This window comes from Cibotium barometz, chromosome 64 (genome assembly GCF_041138505.1).
Source record: "Cibotium barometz isolate CiBa-2024 chromosome 64, ASM4113850v1, whole genome shotgun sequence".
Taxonomy (NCBI): domain Eukaryota; kingdom Viridiplantae; phylum Streptophyta; class Polypodiopsida; order Cyatheales; family Cibotiaceae; genus Cibotium; species Cibotium barometz.
In genome coordinates, this window is record NC_141109.1 from 11,725,125 (window position 1) to 11,745,689 (window position 20,565).

At 42.1% G+C, this 20,565-nt stretch overlaps 1 protein-coding gene across 1 annotated transcript; it reads right to left on the reverse strand.

Annotated features, from left to right (window-relative positions):
* Positions 1-17,007: 17,007 nt before the first annotated feature.
* LOC147603322 (uncharacterized) lies at positions 17,008-20,119 on the reverse strand. The gene is made up of 3 exons (XM_086796939.1): positions 20,087-20,119; positions 18,857-19,963; positions 17,008-18,822 (listed from the first exon to the last, which is right to left on the reverse strand). The coding sequence occupies exons 1-3, from the start codon at positions 20,117-20,119 to the stop codon at positions 17,071-17,073; spliced, it is 2,892 nt and encodes a 963-aa protein (XP_086653065.1). The 3' UTR covers positions 17,008-17,070.
* Between the last annotated feature and the right edge of the window lie 446 nt (positions 20,120-20,565).

The window sequence follows — 20,565 nt, forward strand, 5'->3', positions numbered from 1 at the left end:
GTAGATGTATGTGTGAGCACTTTAGTCAAGGTCACGGGCACTTATAGTAGCCTTGGACACATAGAGAGAGAGAGAGTGTCAAGGACTATGGAGTTTAGGGACTTGAGGCACTGGTCGCGGACTGTCAAGTAAGAGAGAAACTTGATACAGGGTCCAGGTGTGCTGAGATAACTTGAGGGGAGGAGTAGACACTGGTCGCGGACTACCAAGTAAAGGGAGGCAAACTTGGTATAGGGTCTAGGTGTACTAGGATTATTCACTTGAGGGGAGGTGTTGAAATATACAAGTGAATAGGGTGTGTGTGGGAACAAGCTCTTGGATAGAGGCTGTAAAAGAGATGTAATTGTGAAAGAACCTGTGAAAAGGTTAGGAGAATCTACTGGGAGAGAATAATGGGTAGCATGAGGGAATTTAGGAGTGTGGAGTTATTCTGGGAGATAATCAGGGAAAAGAGAAGAGGTGGAGAGAATCAGGCAAGAGGTGGAGATATTCAGGGAGTGAATCATGGAGAAATCAATGGGATTTGATGCTTGATGTAAACACTATATATTGAGGCATAGCCCTAATGAGAATTTGCTGGTTTTTGAGTATCCATGCCTACATTAATCTATCTACTAATTATTCACTAATTACGTGTTAATCATTTGCTAATCACTTTCTTAATCATGTTGATTCTAGTGTTTGATCCACCATAGCTCATCATTTTGCTCAAATTTCAACAAAGACCAACAGTCTTCACAAAGCAAAAACAGTTCAGAGCTTCTACACGAGTTTAGGAAGAGGACGAGGTAGAGGAGGCCGTGGACGCGGTCAAGGAGGTGGCCGAACAGGTAATCAGAATTATGGCCAGCAGCAGCAGCAACAACAACAGTCCCAGAATCAACAACAACAACAACACGCAGGTGGAAGAGGCAAATTCAGAGGCAGGGGGAGTCAAAGAGGTCGTGGAAATTGGCAAAGGCAATATAATGATGCACGTGAATGCTATTATTATGGTAAGCAAGGACATGTGCAGGCAGAATGTTATAAGAAGCAGGCTGACATGCAAAATGGGAAAGTGCAGCAAAACAACTATGCATCCTCAAGCAGAAATAATGAGGATAATGAAAGGTTGTTTGTTATGCAGCATGTTGTGAATGCCATGTCTGAAAATGTTGATGCAGCACAAAAAGATAATGTATGGTATGTGGATTCAGGCGCTTCGAACCACATGACGAGTCATGGGGAGTGGTTCAAGGAGATGAAAAACTCGGAAAGACCAGGTTTTGGAAACAGGGGATGACACTGCTCATCCAATTGCCCACATTAGAGATATGCCATTGTCTATGCAGGATGGCAAAGTGAAGTACCTTGCAGATGTACTTCATGTACCGAACATAACAAAGAATCTGGTTTCAGTTGGCCAGATGATTGATCAGGGGTTGCAGGTTCGGTTTAACCCTGATGGATGTTATGTTGAAGATTTTAAAGACAAGTGCAGGTTGGTTGCAAAAGGCAACAGAGTGGGCAGAATGTTTACGTTGGATGTAGACATGCCTGAAATGAGTGCTGCGATGTTTGCAAATGGTTCAGCAGTTGTTGCAGACACAGACATATGGCATAAAAGAATTGGACATGTAAATGTGCAGAGATTGAAGTCTATGCAGACAAAAGGAATTGTGACAGGGCTGCCAAAATTTAAAGTGGAAGGTATGCAGAAAATATGTGAAGCATGTCAATTTGGGAAGCAAACAAAGCATGTGTTTCCACGTAACAGATATGTGAGCAGAAATGCACGAGATGTTGTGCATTCAGATGTATGGGATCCTACGAAGACCATATCTATGGGAGGCTGCAGGTATTATGTGACTTTCATTGATGACCACACAAGGAAAGTGTGGGTATATTTCATGAAAGAGAAGAGTGAGGTGTTCACTCACTTTCAGAATTTCAGAGTTTTGGTTGAAAAGCAAACAGGGAAATATGTAAAGTGCCTAAGGTCAGATGGAGGGGGAGAGTACTTCTCCAATGAGTTCTCTGAATTCTTGAAGAAGAATGGTATTCGCAGACAGTTTACATGCAGATACACTCCGCAGCAAAATGGAGTTGCTGAGCGGAAAAACAGGCACATTGCTGAGATTGCGCGAGCATTGATGGAAGAGAAGAATATGCCGCATTGCTATTGGACTGAGGCTGTTTCTACAGCAGTATACATCATGAAAAGGACTCCAACTGGAGCCATACATGATGTAACTCCAGAGGAGAGGTTTACTGGCAGAAAACCTGATTTGTCTCATCTGAAAGTTTTTGGATGCATTGCATATGTGCGTGTGCCAGATGAGCTGAGAACTAAGCTAGATCCGAAAGCTAAAAAATGTGTGTTTATTGGATATTCCCTTGAGCAAAAGGGATACAGGTGTTACAACCCTGCTACACGTGAGTTGAGGGTAAGCAGGGATGTTGTCTTTGATGAGATGAGCAGCTGGTATGCTGCTGAAAAAGAAGCTATTGGGGCTGATGTGAGTGGAAGTGTGGTTGCACAGAATGCAGGTCAGCAATCACAGTCTTTGAGTGGACCAGGAGAGTCCTCATCTAGTGGGTCTGTTGATAGACCATGGAGTGGCAGGCTGCGTCATAATACCAGTCCTGCAAATGTGATTACTACATCACGTAAAGGAAAAGAGAAAGTGGTTGAGCCCCTTGGTATGCCTGACATTTCTGCAGGGCATTCTCATGTTGATGGAGAGTCTAGTGGCTCAGATATGAGCCTTGATGAGGAGCTTGAGATCCCAGCTATGAGAACACCTGGTGTAAAGAAGGCTATGGAAGCCATGAATGAGAAGCTGCGAAGATCTGGGAGAGTGAGAAATCTTGTGTAGAGATTTACCTATGATGGTTATGTGGCACATCACTATGCATATATGGCAAAGATTGTGCAGGTTGTTGAGCCCACATGCATTGATGAGGCTGTTGGAAATGTGTGTTGGGAGAAAGCTATGGATGAGGAGATGGATGCACTATATGGAAATGAAACTTGGGATTTAGTGCAATTGCCAGAAGGCAAGAAAGCCATTGGATGCAAGTGGGTGTACAAAGTTAAACATAACAGTGATGGAAGCATAAACAGGTACAAGGCTAGATTGGTAGCCAAAGGATATGCGCAGACATATGGGATTGATTATCAGGAAACTTTCAGCCTAGTTGCCAAGATGGCAACGGTGAGAGTTGTGATAGCAGTGGCTACGTCAAAGCAATGGTCTTTACATCAAATGGATGTAAAGAATGCATTCTTGCATGGGGATTTGCAAGAAGAGGTGTATATGTTGCAGCCACCTGGTTATGAGGATGTGGGTCACCCCGAGCATGTTTGCAAGTTGAAGAAAGCCTTGTATGGCTTAAAGTAAGCACCAAGAGCATGGTCTGACAAGATTTCTGAATATCTTGTCACTATTGGCTTTCATGTAGCCAATGCAGATTTCTCATTGTATGTGAGACATGGTGATAGAGGGGTTGTGCTTGTTGTCATCTATGTAGATGACTTGATCATTACGGGGGACCATGATGCAGAGATCTTTTGATGTAAAGATCTTGCTTAGACAGAAGTTCGAGATAAAGGATATGGGGGAGCTCAGATATTTCTTGGGCATTGAGGTGATTAGGTCACCACATGGTATTGGATTATTGCAGAGACAGTATGGCTTGGACATGTTGTCCAAGTATGGTATGACAGGCTGTAAGCCTATTTCTGTGCCATTGGATCAGAATGGCAAGTTGAGTGCAGATTCAGGAGAGATCTTGGAGGATCCTACTATGTACAGGAGCATAGTAGGAAGTTTGATCTACATGACGATCACCAGACCAGATTTGAGCTATGCTGTTGGGTTGGTGAGTCAGTTTATGCAGGTTCCACGGAAACCGCATTTGGATGCAGTGAGACGCATACTGAGGTATGTGAAGTCTACTTTACATTGTGGACTATTCTATGAGACTGGGACAGAGATATGTGTACATGGGTACACAGATGCTGATTGGGCTGGTAGTATCTCAGACAGAAGATCTACCAGTGGCTTCATGTTTTCTTTGGGGAGTGCTGCTGTGACTTGGAGCAGCAAGAAGCAGCCTACGATTGCTCTATCGAGTACGGAGGCCGAGTACAGAGGAGCTGCTATGGCAGCATGTGAGGTAGCTTGGTTGAGAAAGCTACTTGTAGATTTGGGTCTATCAGTGGATAGACAAGTTGTCATTTTCTGTGACAACATTAGCAGTATACAGTTGGCCAGGAACCCAGTCTTTCATGCTCGTACGAAGCACATAGAGGTCCACTACCACTTTGTCAGAGAGAGGGTCTTGGCAGGAGACCTTGACCTTGTTTATGTCAGCACAGTGGATCAGGTAGCTGACATCTTCACCAAAGCATTGGGTACAGAGAAGCTCCGCAGATTCAGGGCTTCGCTTGGTGTACATGAGATGGAGTTGAGCTCGAGGGGGAGTGTTGAGATATCGAGCTCTAGTGAGGCGGTGGACACTGACGACCCGCCTGGGGGATAGGCCCCACACTTACACCACTAGCATGGTTGGTGAGATCATGGGAGATATGCGGCCAGTGGGATGACAGGCTGTGTGACAGCCACTCTAGAGACTGGCATAGTTATAGTGCCAGCTCATTTAGTCGGGTTCACACTATAGAGAACCCGTGTATGTATTGGTTGAGTACCTTTCATATTGTGTGTACTCTTATCTTGTATATGGTGTGGTGAGTGTTGAGTAGAGAAGTAGAAGATTTTCAGCCTCTCACCTTGTGTGTTCTCTATTAGGGTTTTGTGAGTGTGTGTGTGTGCTTGCAAGAGCTCAAGCTCTCTTCCCCCCTGCATCTTTTCACTGTGCGCCACAACCATCCGACCAAACCCATCGCTGGACATGTCTGATCCCACAATCTCCTAAAAAATCGTCATGGAGACGAAAACAGTGTTGCACAAAATGTGCATCATGTGAACGATCATCACTGATATAGAAATGATACTCTCGAATAATGACACGTGTCTCGGGGGTACTCGCTATCCCATCTACATGAGCCTCTGCATGTCGATAGCTAATGTGGACCATAATAGCAACCTGGTGAGGTAAGCAATACATACGTTTAGGACACAAAAAATCAAATAAGTAATGTAGCTCAAACATAAAACAAATATTACAAAATATAACCATTACCTGCTCTGAGAAGTAATACTCAGATTGTATCTCCTGAAAAGGTGTGAAAGTGTAGTTCTTTGCAAAATCAATCACAGAGACGACCACACCAATAGGAAACTCTGCTAGGCATGCTCAGAATTGACGATCCTGCCACTTGGCACAATGACTGTGCCATATGTAGGGGTAGATTTGCTCCCTAAATGTGGCTGTGAAGTGACAACGTGGTGTATGTTTGTCCACGAGCTACAACTTCCTGGACTGTCCACCACTCTGGAGCTGGTGTGTCACATACTCATAATGTTGCCATGCCACTATCTCTTGGTCACTTGCATCAAGATCTACCATCTGTAGATGTGCAAGTGAACCACATGATGTTGTGCAATTGCTCTCCACACAAGGCATCCTATGGAACTGGGCATCCTCCGTGCGTGCACACAAAAGAGAGTGGATGAAATCACGTGGACTACGAGGCAACTCTCTATGCCCACTAAGAGAACGGAACACATCATAAAAAAGTTTGAACTCAACATGGTAGCGACAACAACATGTGTCACGCTGACGTGAGTACCTCACAAACCAAGGCTTACACCCCTCAAATGACCTTTGCCCAATTTTAAGCTCTGGATACGAAGCCACAAACTGAGAATACAACTCAGTTTGGGTCATTTCAAGAAAGCAAGCACCGTGCTCAATGAACACTCCTCTTGTCACTCTCTTACGCAAAGCTTTCTTGAAAACTGGCGAGGCACGACAATTCTCCTCCCAAAAACTTTCTATCAAGGTTCTAGTGGTTTCATCTAGTAGGTGATCATGCCTAGCTACACGACCACTACTCGCCCACAAAGCACCAACCTCATTGGCATCTAAACTTTGTTGTCTAATAGACCCAACTCTAAGTGCGTGTGGTGCTATGGAAAGGATGCGAGATGTGGCACTAACCTTACCCTTCATTTGGGAGCTACTTATGGCTCCGTCGAGCAGCCAAAGCGTCCGCAGAGTTCCTCTTCTTGTTAACTATATAGGAATGACGAACACTTTGTAGCACCGCCATGCCAGCTCTCCTCTCTCTTCGACCTCCAATGTCGGAAAGCGCCCTGCAGTTGCCCATGTTGGGCAGATCAATCAAAGCATCAAGCACACATGCCTGTGATGAAGGCGTGAGGTCTTTGAAATAGGAATGGAAGATTGCATGGGCACGACGATGTGCCCTTGACTTTGATAGTTCTTTCCTATCCACACGAAGGGCGCCCAAAGGAGGGGGGTGGGTTCTTGTAGAAGAGAGGACTCAAGAAGGGCGGGTTCATGTGGATTATCTAAACTAAGGGGTAGTGGGGGGGAAGAGGGCGAAGGGAGAGGAAGTGGAAGAGGAGGAGCAAGGCTTGGATCATCGCCAACGGAAGGTGTTGCTCGTTGACGTGCTCTCCACTCTCTCTTTCTCTCACGAGCTACCCTTCTCCTCTCCTCCTCTTGAACTTGGTGGATGGGGGGGAGTCTAGTCCTATCACGTTTCCGACTCCTACGACTTTGAGAACCCATTCTCAAGGAAGCTAAGAGACAAAATATTATAAAGGCTCAGTGATGGGATAGTACTAGAGATAAGTGTGGGATAGTACTAGAGATGTGTGATTATATAGGAAAAATAGGTTATCCACTTCAAATCTCATTGGATTTCCTATCTAAGATTGATTGGATAACTAAGATAAATATAAAGATAATTAAAGAAAAACTATTATCCACTTAAAAATCAATATTATTAATAATATTTATTAACAAGTCTAAATATTTATCATTACTAGATATATAAATATATCTTTAAAGATATCTTTTATTTTATAATTATATAACTGCTTTTTTTTAATAAAGTATTTTTTTCAAATTTTATTCAAAGGTTTATTCTACTTTAAAATTTTTCAAGAAATATTAAATTAAAAAATTTATTTTTTTAAAATTATATGAACTTTAATAATAATATTATTGATCTAATCCCTAAATATAGTCCTTTAAAATTAGTGATTTTAAATTCTTTTATTTAATAAGTTATATATATTTTATTATTTAAAATTCTATATTCTATTTCTCTAAATTACTAAATTAACTTTTTCAAAAATATGTTTTTGAAAAAAGAGGAGAGGTGGGAAGGAGGTGCCAAGTGCATGACACGTGGCATTCTCTTGACATGTGGCACTATTATGGTTGATGTGGCAATTCCATGATGTGGCACGCCATGTCACTAAGTGCAAGGTGGCATGCAAAGGTGGCAAGATGATGTGGCATTAATGATGACTAGGATGATGAGGTGGGGAGTTAACTAGGTTGACCATGTTGACATGGAGGGTGGAGGTGGCAAGCTGCTTATGTGGATCCTGTCGATGCTCATGTGGACATAAAGGCATGCATATATAAGATTTGTGCCTACCCAAGCCTCACACATGGAATGAAACCTAAGCTGTGAAGTTTACCAAGCCTAGATTTCCAAACCTAACTAGGATTGGTTTTAGACTTGAAAAGGAGAGAGTGGACACAATATGGGAATTTTCACTTGGGAGGATTACTCAAATCAAGCCAATTTTTTTTAATAAATTCATGGCAACAAGAGTATTGATCCCTTGAGTTTTTAGATTGAAAGATTCAATATTTAATTTTCTAGAATTAAATTACTATTGATTTAATGGGTCTCTGACAGTCATAAGGAATTTTCCAAAGTAAATCTACAAAAATCTAACCGTTAGATTTGTAATTTTACCTTATACCCACATTATACTAATCTTTCCCAATCTAATCATCACTAGATCCATACAATTTGAGTATTTTAAATGGTAGATGTGGTGGGAGGATAAAATAGTATGTTTTTAAACAATTCTAATACCTTTTAAATAATATAGAAAATAGTAGAACACATCAAAAATTACTCGATAAATCAAGTTAAGCTCTATGTTATTTGTATTTGTGATATGCAAAGTGGGAACATCATATGAGTAATAATGTAAAAGTTATAGACAATTTACTCACATTCACTGTACCTGTCTAAACCTAGGACAGGGCCTGTATACAAACTTGGTTCCCAAAGAAAAGGGGATTTGCAATTATTGGATATTTGATCAGATTATAGTTTTGGGTGCCCAACTTTGCATATGATGTTTCGTTAGAAGACCTTGAAGTGAAACTCCTTGGCTAACTATGAGAGATTGGCTATTCTTCTTGAAAAAATGCATGTTTTTCAGCTAAAGCCAAGGGCACCCACTACATGAAACTAGATAACCTCATCTTGCAACCACCCAAATTAAGGTTCTGAGGGGCCAATCAGATTCATCCAAATGTATAGAGGAGATAAATAAAAGAAATAAATAAAATCCCCCCAAAAATGAGTAAATACTCACATAAGATGAAGAGTTGACTAAGGACAAGGATATTAGTTAAAAAAGAAGAGATATTTAGAGAAATGATGCATTTTTGACACCTCAGTGTGGGGGAATTCCCCTCATGAAGGAGGCGCCTATTTCTGTTGGAATTAGGGTTGCAGGAATGCACACACAACTTCAAGAAGATGAGGAAGCTTGAGCACAACACAGTAGTGTATTATGAGTGCCAAAAATGAAAGATAACAAGCCCTAGAAGATAATGGGCGTATATACAATGCACGGGGGAAAAAACCTCCTAGTGAGGGAAAAAGTGCCCCGGCGGTCCTAAGTGTGTTCACACACATCACTACTATAATATGGTAACAAATCCCCCCTGGAGTGATGCGGTGAACAAGAGCTAGCACTCATGTATAGGGAAGTGTCTAGCTATGTGGACGAATCCACAAAAGGGAGTAAGCCCAAAGCTTTGCGAAAAGCTTCGAACTTCTCACGAGGCAGAGCCTTTGTGAAAAGGTCTGCAAGGTTATCCTGTGTTGGCACATAAGCCAAACTGATCTCTCCTGCAGAGAGTCTCTCCCTGACATAATGGTAGTGCACCTCAATGTGCTTCGTACGAGCATGGAACACTGGGTTCCGCGCAATTGCCAATGCGCTCTGACTGTCAGTGAAGATGGTGGTGGCAGATGGCTGCCCAACACCCAAATCAGCCATAAGGCGTCTGAGCCACACACACTCAACCGTAGCTGTGAAAGCTGCCCTGTACTCAGCTTCACAACTAGAAGTGGCCACAGTAGGCTGCTTCTTGCTCAACCATGATATGCATGAGCTTCCAAGCATGAAGCAAAAACCACTCGTGGACACGCGTGTGTCATAACAACCAGCCCAGTCAGAATCTGAAAAAACATGTAAATCTGGCGGCAATGATCCCCCCTTGGGATAAAACAACCCAAGATGCCGAGTACCACTCAAATAGCGAAAGATACGCTTCACTGCCTGCCAATGCTTAATGCCTGGGCTATGCATAAATCTGCTCACCTGTGAGACTGCAAACTGAATGTCTGGCCTCGTAATGCATACATAAATGAGGCAACCAACAGCTGTCTGATAGAGTGTGACATCAAAGTGATCTCCAGCATCATGAAGACTCAACTTCAAACCTGTCTCCATTGGAGTAGAAATAGGCTTGCAGTCTTCAAGGCCAAATCTCCGCAACAATGTTTCAATATACTTTGTCTGACACAAAGCAATACCTCCATCACACTGCTTAAATTGTATCCCCAAATAATGATGCAAATGCCCCAAATCTGACATTTCAAAAGAGGCATTCAAATCAGCCTTAAAATCAGCAATATGACTCTCATTTGGTCCTGTGAGTAGCATGTCATCGACATAGAGAGCAATGATTAGATGTACACCATCCACACGTTTAACATACAAAGTGCTTTCTGTTGGACTATTCTGAAACCCATGTGCAGTCAAATATGCATGTATTTTTTCATACCAAGCTCGTGGAGCTTGCTTTAAACCATATAAAGCCTTTTTTAACCTGCACACTTTGTTTTCCTGCCCTCTTTGAACAAAACCACGAGGCTGCGATACATACACCTCCTCATGCAAATCTCCATTTAAGAACGCAGTCTTTATGTCCAGCTGATGTACATTCCAACCATTATGAGCTGCTAATGCACAGATGCTACGAACAGTGGTCATACGACATGTGGGAGCAAAAGTCTCATCAAAATCAATGCCCTTCTCTTGAGCATAACCTTTTGCAACAAGCCTAGCCTTATGGCGATCCACTGTGCCATCAGGCTTACGCTTCAATTTGTATACCCACTTAGTGCCAATGGCCTTCTTGCCAGGGGGCAAGTCACATAAAGACCATGTACTATTCTTCATAATAGCATCGTATTCTGCTTGCATAGCAGCCATCCAATTTTCTGAACTTTGTGCCTCATCAAATGAAACAGGCTCACTTTCATCGCACATACTAGAAACAGCCAATGCATAACAATCTGACGCATAAGAGGCACCATGAGAGCCAGAACGAGTGCGACTAGACAAAGGGGCATCCAACTTGCTGTCACGCAAAGTCTGCACCAGCCATCTAGGCATGTTCCTAGAGCTCTCAATCTCTTGTCTCTCATCCTCAAGTGCATCATGCACATCTGCATCAGATATAGGCTGATCTGTGCCATCATTTAAAACCTGCATAGGCTGAAAAACTGCCTCATGAGGTATTGCACTTGACTGTGCACCACTGAAAAGAGGCAACAATGTATCATAGACATCACGTGAGCTGATATCTGTCTCCTTAGTACATGAAACCAAGGGCTGAACTGCATCTTCCACAAATACAACATCACGGCTAACCAAAATGCGCTTTGTCTGTGGATGATACAAACGATAGCCTTTGCTCTCAGCACTATATCCAACAAAAATACATTTGACAGCTTTGTCATCCAATTTTCTGCGATGTTGCACAGGCACTAATGCATATGCCAGGCAACCAAAAACACGTAAATGGCCAACAGATGGCTTGCGGCTATGCCAAGCCTCATATGGAGTGACAACCTGTAATGCTTTGGTGGGACACCTGTTTAGTACATAAGTGGCACACATGACAGCCTCAAGCCAAAAACCATGTGGTAGACTTTGACTCTTAACCATACATCTTGCCATTTCCATGAGAGACCTGTTTTTTCTCTCAGCCACACCATTTTGCTGTGGTGTATACGGCACTGTACATTGGTGTTTTATCCCACGCTCAGCCAGAAATGCATTAAATTCTGAAGACATATACTCCCCCCCTCGATCTGAACGGAGGGTGCCCATCTTACTTTCTGACACATTTTCAGCCATAACCAAAAACTGTTTGAAGCACAAAAACACTTCGGACTTTGCCTTCAAAGGATATACCCATGCATGCCTGGTAAAATCATCAATGAAAGTCACGAAGTAAAGGTAGTTTCCAAATGATGGAGTTTGCATGGGACCACAAACATCACTGTGAACAAGCTGCAATCTACGTTCAGCTCTCACTGATCCATCTTTGGGACACGCTGCATTTTACCCAATATGCAGCCCTCACAAACATGCTTGACAGGTGCCTCAAGCTTAGGCAAAGAAGACACCATTTCAGATTTCTGCAGGCGCAGCAAACTTGCAAAATTCAGATGACCAAAACGTGCATGCCACAGTTTTGCATTTGAAATAGCCTGCGTATCCATAATAGCACATGCTGAATCCTCTACACATTTGCCATCCATATTGAGCTTATACAGCCCTCGACATAGTGAACCAGATGCTACAATGATGTCACCACAAGAGAGATCATGAACAGTACATCTGTCATCCACAAATTTTACAACCAAACCTGTTTTGGCAAATGCGGAGACTGACAGCAGATTCTTTTTGATCCCTGGCACATACAATGCATCAAAAAGTGTAAAGGTGTTGCAATTTGCAACATTCAGCACAATCTGTCCAACTCCTTTAACGGGATAAGAGGAGTTATTGGCACAAGTGACAGTATTCCCTGTGGGAGCAGACTCAAGGAAAGTGAATAAACTGGGCTGCGAGGTGATATGCTTAGTGGCACCACTGTCAAAGTACCATACATCTGAATCTACTGCAGACATACATGTGTCATGCAAAGATATCCTTAGAAGTCCTGCAGGAGCGAATATGTGGGATAATGGTACGTTTGACAGACAGCGCAATCAAGGCATGAGCCTGCGCATTTCTACCATCCCAACGAATCTGCTCTGCTGAAAGTGGTGGTTCTCGAACAGCTGCTACAGCACTTGTGCCTGCACCATCATCAACAGTACCTGTTTTTGATGTGTTTGCAGCATTCCCAGCCACAATAGGACGTGCATCAATACCCTGCACAATGTTCCATAACCCCTTTGCTACCAATACATGTCGCATCATATATGCCCACAATGGATAGTTGGTGCCATCCAACTTATCCTCAGCAGCCAACATGCGGAATACATCATTGTTGTCAGCCATGGCCAATGACTGTACTACTAGATGTAAATGCTGTCTATAAGAGGTAAACCTGTATAAAATCGACCTGTGCTATGTAGCACAGCCCAAAACAGACGAATGGGCACCTGTCCTGCAGATTTTAATCTTGACAGAAAATCTGCACAGTAGGACGATTTTGCCTGCACAGTACTTGGAATGCAAAAACGGAGGGCGAAATGACTTCAGATCAAAATTCCGAAACGAACGAGCCCTACGGGCTCGCCCACGGCATATACTAACCTGCAGACGCTCGTGAAACCTCGTCGCAATCGGAGGAGATGAAGCGGCAGGTGCCGGTGATGCTGCCCGGGAGGAGGAAGCCTGCTCTGATACCAATTGTTGGAATTAGGGTTGCAGGAATGCACACACAACTTCAAGAAGATGAGGAAGCTTGAGCACAACACAGTAGTGTATTATGAGTGCCAAAAATGAAAGATAACAAGCCCTAGAAGATAATGGGCGTATATACAATGCACGGGGGAAAAAACCTCCTAGTGAGGGAAAAAGTGCCCCGGCGGTCCTAAGTGTGTTCACACACATCACTACTATAATATGGTAACAATTTCACATGTGTGGGTGAGTTTTAAACTCACAAATAATGAGATATTTTCATCTCTCCTACTTCAACTAGATCCAAAAAGTAAGCTAAACTGACCTCCTAAAAATGGTCAAAAATTAACCAAACCGATCTGGAAAATTCTAGAATCTGTTTGCTTGGTTAGAGGCTCACTTTTTCCTATAAATGAAGCCTCCCCCTTTGTAAATGGTTAATAGTGTTTTATGCACTGTTACTCTACTCCACCCCAGAATCAAAAACTGTGAATTTATTAATAATTCATTAGTTTTTGACCATTCCCTCTTCTAAAGAATTGGTGGCCACTCTTGTTATAAACGAGAGTAGATCCCTTAAACCATCAAGCCAAAGGAAAGCTATCAGAAATTTATGTAAGTTAGAAATCCTACTTTTTCTTATTCCTTTTAATGGTTTTTTAATCTTTGTTTTGTTTTAAAATGTCAAACGATGCTATGCCTTTGCTGGAAAGGCTTTCCCGCTCTCTTCTTCTTAAATTCAGCCTTTCGTTATCCTAGATAAGTAATCTAATTGTTGAAATTAAACTTTTCATATTATTTCTCTTTTAAAAGTGGAATTTGATTAGAATGCTTTAAACCATTTGGGGATAATTTTTAAGTAACTTAAGGATAGGAAAATTTGAAAAATGGTCAGCCATACAAAGGAGGTTATGGCAAAATTTTCTTAAATTTTGTGAAATAAGTTTTATCTTTTATTATTAAAAAAGAGTGATCCCAACCAAAATTGATTTTTATGCATAAATAGATGCATAATTTTTTTTAATTAAAGTGTTACTTTCATCAAAATTAATTTTTATGCATAAAAGATTTTTTATTATAAAAGTGTTACTTTCATTAAAATTGAATTTATTCATAAAAGAATTTTCTTTTATTACAAAAGCGTTACTTTCATCAAATTTTGATTTTATGCATAGAAAGATGCATAAAGAAATTTTTTTATATTTCAAAAGAGTTATTCTCATCAATTTCGATTTTATGCATAGAAAGATACATAAAGAAATTTATTTTTATTTTACAAGTTATTCTCATCAATTTTGATTTTATGCATAAAGAAATTTATTTTTATTTCATCAATTTTGATTTAATGCATAGAAAGATGCATAAAGAAATTAATTTTTATTTCAAAAGAGTTATTCTCATTAATTTTGATTTTATGTACAGAAAGATGCATAAAGAAATTTATTTTTATTTCAAAAGAGTTATTCTCATTAAAATTGAATTTATGCATAGAAAGATGCATAAAAGAATTATTTTTATTTTGAAAGTGTTATTTTCCTTAAAATTAAATTTTATGCATAGAAAGATGCATAAAGAAATTTATTTTTATTTCAAAAGAGTTATTCTCGTCAATTTTGATTTATGCATAAAAAGATGCATAAAGGAATTTATTTTTATTTTTATTTCGAAAGTGTTATTTTCGATTTTATGCATAAATAGATGCATAAAGGGATTTTTATAAAAGTGTTATTCCCACTGAAGTTGATTTTTATAAAAGAATGAATGGATGGATAGATGTGATGTGAATCAGATAAATGTGAATGAATAGATGGATAGATGTGAATCAGATAAATGTGAATGAATAGATGGATAGATGCGATGTGAATTAGATAAATGTGAATGAATATATGGATAAATGTGAATGAATAGATGGATAGATGTGATGTGAATCAGATAAATGTGATTGAATAGTTGGATAGATGTGATGTGAATCAGATAAATGTGAATGAGTAGATAGATAGACGTGATGTGAATCAGATAAATGTGAATGAATAGATGGACAGATGTGATGTGAATCAGATAAATGTGAATGAATGGATGGATGGATGTGGATGTATGTGAAGAATAGGAGTGGATGTATGTGAAAGAATGGATGTGGATGTGTGTATGTGAAAGGATGGATGTGGATGTATGTGAAAGGATAGAAGTGGATGTATGTGAAAGAATGGATGTGGATGTGTGTATATTAAAGGATGGATGTCGATGTATGTAAAGAATAGGAGTGGATGTATGTGAAGAATATAAGTGGATGTATGTGAAGAATAGAAGTGGATGTATGTGAAAAGATAGATGTTGATGTGTATGTGATAAGTATGGATGTGGATGTATGTGAAAGGATAGATGTGTATGTGTATGTGATAAGTATGGATGTGGATGTATGTAGGAGAATATAAGTGGATGTAAATGTGATGGATATGAACGAGAATTGAGGCGATGAGATGTGATGTAAATTGGATAGATATGAATGATAAGGGATGTGAATGAATGATGAGGGATGTGAATGAATGTGATAGCATGTGAGTCAGGATGTCGAATTTCTTAATTTTCTTGAATTTACTCGATTTTCTTGAATTCTTGCTTTAAAATGTCGAATTTCTCCATTACGGAAGCCTGTTCCTCATTGATTGAACGCCACTCTGTCTCTAAAACTAAAAGGCCCAAAATTGAGTCCACATTTCTCCTAATGAGCCTTAAGGCTGCATGCTTGTTGAGAAATGTGGTGCCATTGAACACAAGGAAGAGATATGGAGTGACTTGAGTAATCCAAAAAAGATGATGTCGATCAAGAAGCCACATGAGTAAAGCTACATTATCCCACATGAGCTGCCAAAGCCAATGTTGTACCCAGTCATATAAAAAGGAGGAATTTTAAGCAATAAAATATGACGCAAGCTCTTAAGCCTCTATATGAGTACAAGTCTCAATCTTGTAACCTAATTGTGCTTAAGTCTCCTACTTAGTTAGTTTAGCACTTCGACATTATAAGTAGGCTCAGATGTCAAACACACATAAGAGGCAAAATGTAACTCTCACCACTCAATGTTTTATGCATAAGCTAATAGAGTGCTCTTGTTCTCTACTCTCCTATACTATTACTTGCTTGCCTTTTTCTTTTTTTACCTCTTATATGTGCTTGCTTTTATGTGTGAAAAAGTGAGTGTGTAAGATTGAGTGGTAAGGAAGGAAGAACTTCCATTGGAGTACGGTGGTGGTTGGTTTAGTGACGATGTAGTGGAGCTTTTGGGTGCGGCTGTGCGGCAACATCGCCAACAACTAGGAGAATCCCACAAGCAATCAGCTTTCACAAGGTAAGTGGCACACCCCGACTAATCTTTTGTGTGCTAGGCCATGGTAAAGTGGTTTCCTTATTGAGCTCTTTGTGCTCCCAAGTGTTGTTGGGCAAAACTCCACGACATTGGGTTGTTCCCTGTGTTCTTTTTATGGTACTAAGGCTTCCCAATATCACGATAGTGGTTACGATTTTGCCTGCAAAAGTGTGATAGCATAGCTCTAAAGCACGACGGTGGTGCTCCAACGTGATCTTTGGGGAATGGTGATTACCCTACTATATTGACAATGTCCATACTACTGCATGCAATTTTCTAGCATCCTTTTATTTTTAGATAGATATATCGCACGTAATCTCGTCGGGAATTTCCTATCAATATGGTCCCAACCCCTTGTAGTACTTCAATGCTAAACTAAGCAGAATAAAATAGAAGGCAACTTTATGTTATCAATGCTTAACGAAGCACAAGAAAATAGGAGGCAGATGTGGTCAAACTCATTGATATTTTGGGCTTTGAAATAGCTGATGATTGGACTTTCGATCAAACATGTATAAAGATGCACACATTCCTTAAAGTAACAGAAAAATCAAACTTGTATTTTGTATTTTATATTAAGTAAGAGTACTTCCTATAAAGATACATTCAAAGGGTACTTAAAAAACATTCAGATTGGACTCTTAAGCTTTAAACTCACTCTTTTTGCTACTTGTGATGATAATAAGATGAATCACTCACATCCAAGTTTGCTTATACACATATAGTTCTCACCATTGGCTCGCTTTGCTTTGCTTGACCATGTTACATCCTTTTAGCACCCTTACATTTTGGCAATTCTTGCTGATGCTAGTTTATTTTTGTTGTCGAAGGGAGCGAAGCTTAGCGATGACCCACAAGGCTCCTAGAAACCCTATAAAGTAGCCAAGGACACAGCCTTCTATGGACACATTCTGACTTATCCACTCACTTATCCTCCCTCTTCGTCGATGGTTGACATGCTGCCTTGCTATGTTGATGCCAGGGCTGCAATCAACGCTGGAATTGCAGCTTGTAGACAAGGGAAGCCCACATAGCCCAGGGTTGTCTTGGAAACTCGAGGAGTCAAACCTGGTGTCGAAGTTGTTTTGCGTGGGAATCTGCCCCTGTAGCTCATTGTAGGAAAAATTGACGGTGCCCAAGAAGTCTAAAAAGGCCACCTGTGTGGGAATGCCACCCCGGAGAGCGTTGAAGGACAGGTCCAGCGATTCCAACGCCTTCAGATTCCCCAACGACATCGGGATCTCTCCGTGGAGCTGATTATGGGAAAGATTCAATGTTATGAGGCCTACGAGCTCACCGAAGCTTGCCGAAATCTCACCGTGGAGAAGATTTGCCGACAAGTCGAAGTAGATCCGGTTGCTGAGGACATATGTCAGAATTTGCTGGGTGTTCTGGTCTGTCAAGGGCACCTCTTCATAGATAGTGAGGGAGTTGTTGATCGTTGAGCTGCTCAATTTCTTGAAGTAGGCTAAGTTGGTTACTGTCAAGGGCATGTTACCTGAGAGCAGGTTGTTGGAAAGGTCCAGCACTTGCAAAGAGGAGAGGTTCCACATCCAGCTTGGAATCTCTCCGCTCAACTTGTTGAAGCTGACGACAAGCACCCTTAGATTCGGCGAGAACCCATGATCATCTATTGCTCCAGTGAAGTGTGGCAGCTCTCCGGTGAGGTTGTTTGATCCTAAGTCTAGAAGCTGAAGGCTCTTGCTACTTGTGAAGCTAGGCAAGCTGCCTTCAAAATGATTTTGTTGGGCTGTAAAAGTGAGGAGGTTTGTGAGTCTAGAGAGGTCAAGCTTTTCAAGGCTCCCGGAGAGTGCATTATGAAACAGGCGTAGAGTGACCAGAGATGAGCATTTCTCTAAGGCTGACGTGGGGACTTGCCCACTGAGGAGATTGTTGGACAGATCCAGGATTTTGAGATGGACCAAATTCCCTAGCTCCCTTGGGATTGATCCCACGAGCTCATTGTTAGAAAGGATCAGATTTTGGTTGAGTGCCGTCAGCTGACCAAGTGAAGCAGGAATCTCCCCTTTCAATGCATTGTCCCCTAAGCTCAAATCCTCTAATGCACTGCAGTTTGCTATGGTGGCTGGAATGCTCCCTCCAAAGCTATTATGGCTTAGGTATAGTATTTGCAAGTTTCTCAGCATTCCTATGGACGCAGGGATGTGCCCACTGAGATAGTTAGTGTCCACATAGAACTCTGTCAACTGGGTAGCGCCACTTAAGGCCACCATGAGTTCATCTGGGAGGTTGCCTGTGAGGTTGTTAGTTCCAAGGTTCAAGTACTGTAGCTGAGAGAACTGGCCAAGCTGGAGAGGAATGGATCCTTGTAGCTGATTTACCCCCAGTTCCAATTTTTTAAGACTCTTAAACTTCCCCAATTGGGGCGGAACAGCGCCCACCAAAGAGCAAGTCCTCAGAAGAAGCTCTTGAAGGTTAGTGAAGTTGGCCAGAATGGCCAATGGAAGCTCCCCATCTATGATGTTTCCGGACCAACTAAAGGTTTGCAAGTTGTGCAGCTTGCCCAAGAAATGTGGCATCTTTCCAAATGTGTTCCACCCAAGATCAAGCCATGTTAACTGAGTGCAATTGGCTAGCCCCTGAAAGGTTGCAGGAATACAGAGAGAGGTATTGGAGAAGTTGCAGGTCACCAAACTCCTTCGGGATAGTTCCTGAGAATGAGTTTGCTCCTAGTGCTACCAGTTCCAATTTGCTAAGGTTTCCTAAGGTTGTGGGAATAGGTCCACTCAAGTTTGTGGATACCAAGATTAAATACTGCAAACCAGCGCACGAACCCAAAAAAGGGGGGATCTGGACTCCATTCAGGTTAACCCCATCAAATTCTAAATACGTCAATGTGCTGCAAGAGGCAAAGCTCTCCTGATCTGAGGGAAGAGAAGCGGATAGCGATGCCTCCTCCAAAGCTAGCAGATCCAAGGCAGGAAGTTCCCATATCGCTTGTGGCAGGCTGCCTTGCAACCCAGTTCCAATGAGGGCAAGAAATTGGAGGTTCTTGCAGAGCGCCAAAGCAGCAGGGAAGGGTCCGGTGAGTTGGACGTTTTCCAGCCAAAGCTGTGTGATGTGTGGCCATGGGCAGAAGGCGAGGTGTTGAGGCAGTGATGAAGATAAGTTGTGATCGGGGAAAGCTAGGTTAAGCACGGTTAGATTTGGCAGGTAGTACCATATCTTCTGGGGAAGCTGGGTAAATTGGTTGTTGCTTAAGTCTAGGTAAGTGAGAGAAGAAAGCATGGCAATTGAGCTGGGTACTGCGCCTGTGAGATCGTTGTAGGAGACGTCCAGATATCGGAGGTTGGAGAGATTGGCGAAAAGGGGGTTGGGTAATGGGCCTGTGAGGTTATTGTTGTCAAGGTCCAGCGATTGCAAGCTTCTGCAGTTGGCGAGCTGGGCGGGGACGGTGCCTGAGAGAGCGTTGGAGCTGAGGTTGAGGGAGAGGAGCCGCCGGCACTGTGCTAACTCGGGCGGGATATTTGAGTAGAATCTGTTGCTGGAAAGGTCGAGGGTGGAGAGGAAGGTAAGCAAGCCTAGCGAAGGAGAGATGAAGCCGGAGAGGCCAAGGCCTACGAGGCGAACAGAAACCACGCGGAGGTGAGCGGCGTCGCAGGCGACGCCGGCCCATTCACAAGCCGGGCCGCCGCCAGCTTTCCATGAAGCGAGGCTGTCATTGGGGTCGCTAGTGATGGCGGCCTACAAGCTTAGCGCATCGCCAGCAGCAGCAGGCGCCGATGCCGGAGGAGGTGACGGCATGTGCGCTGCTACGTGGGACAGCGGGAAGAGGAGAAAGAGGAGGAGGGCAGCACGTATCCAGACCATGACTCCCCAGCGATCGAGTGAGATGCTCATCATGCGGCTGCAAGTCTCAAAATTATTTCAATTCCAACGAACGCTGCCTGGCTTAAATAGCCAAGGAAGGGTAAAGGTAACAAGCGACCCGTGATTCCAATCCTTCACCAAAGAAACGTCTCGCCTATCGATGATGCTCGATGATGATAGGCCAAAGTCCAAAACTAAAGACAAGTTCCCATGGGGCTTCGTTTAATGAAACCCCATGCAACTAAGCTGGCACCTAAACTCTAGGCAAAGGTGGCATTACAGAGGTGGATGCCAACAAAGGATAAACACTCATGAGGCTCATGCCGCCTAGTGATGAGTGCTTTAGCAAATAATCAAATTAAGGACTCCTTAAATATACGGTTTTCCTATGTGACTGTATATCATACGCTAGTCTTATATCTAGAACATATAAAAATTTATTCTTTAAAATTAATGGTTATAAAAATCTTTGACCA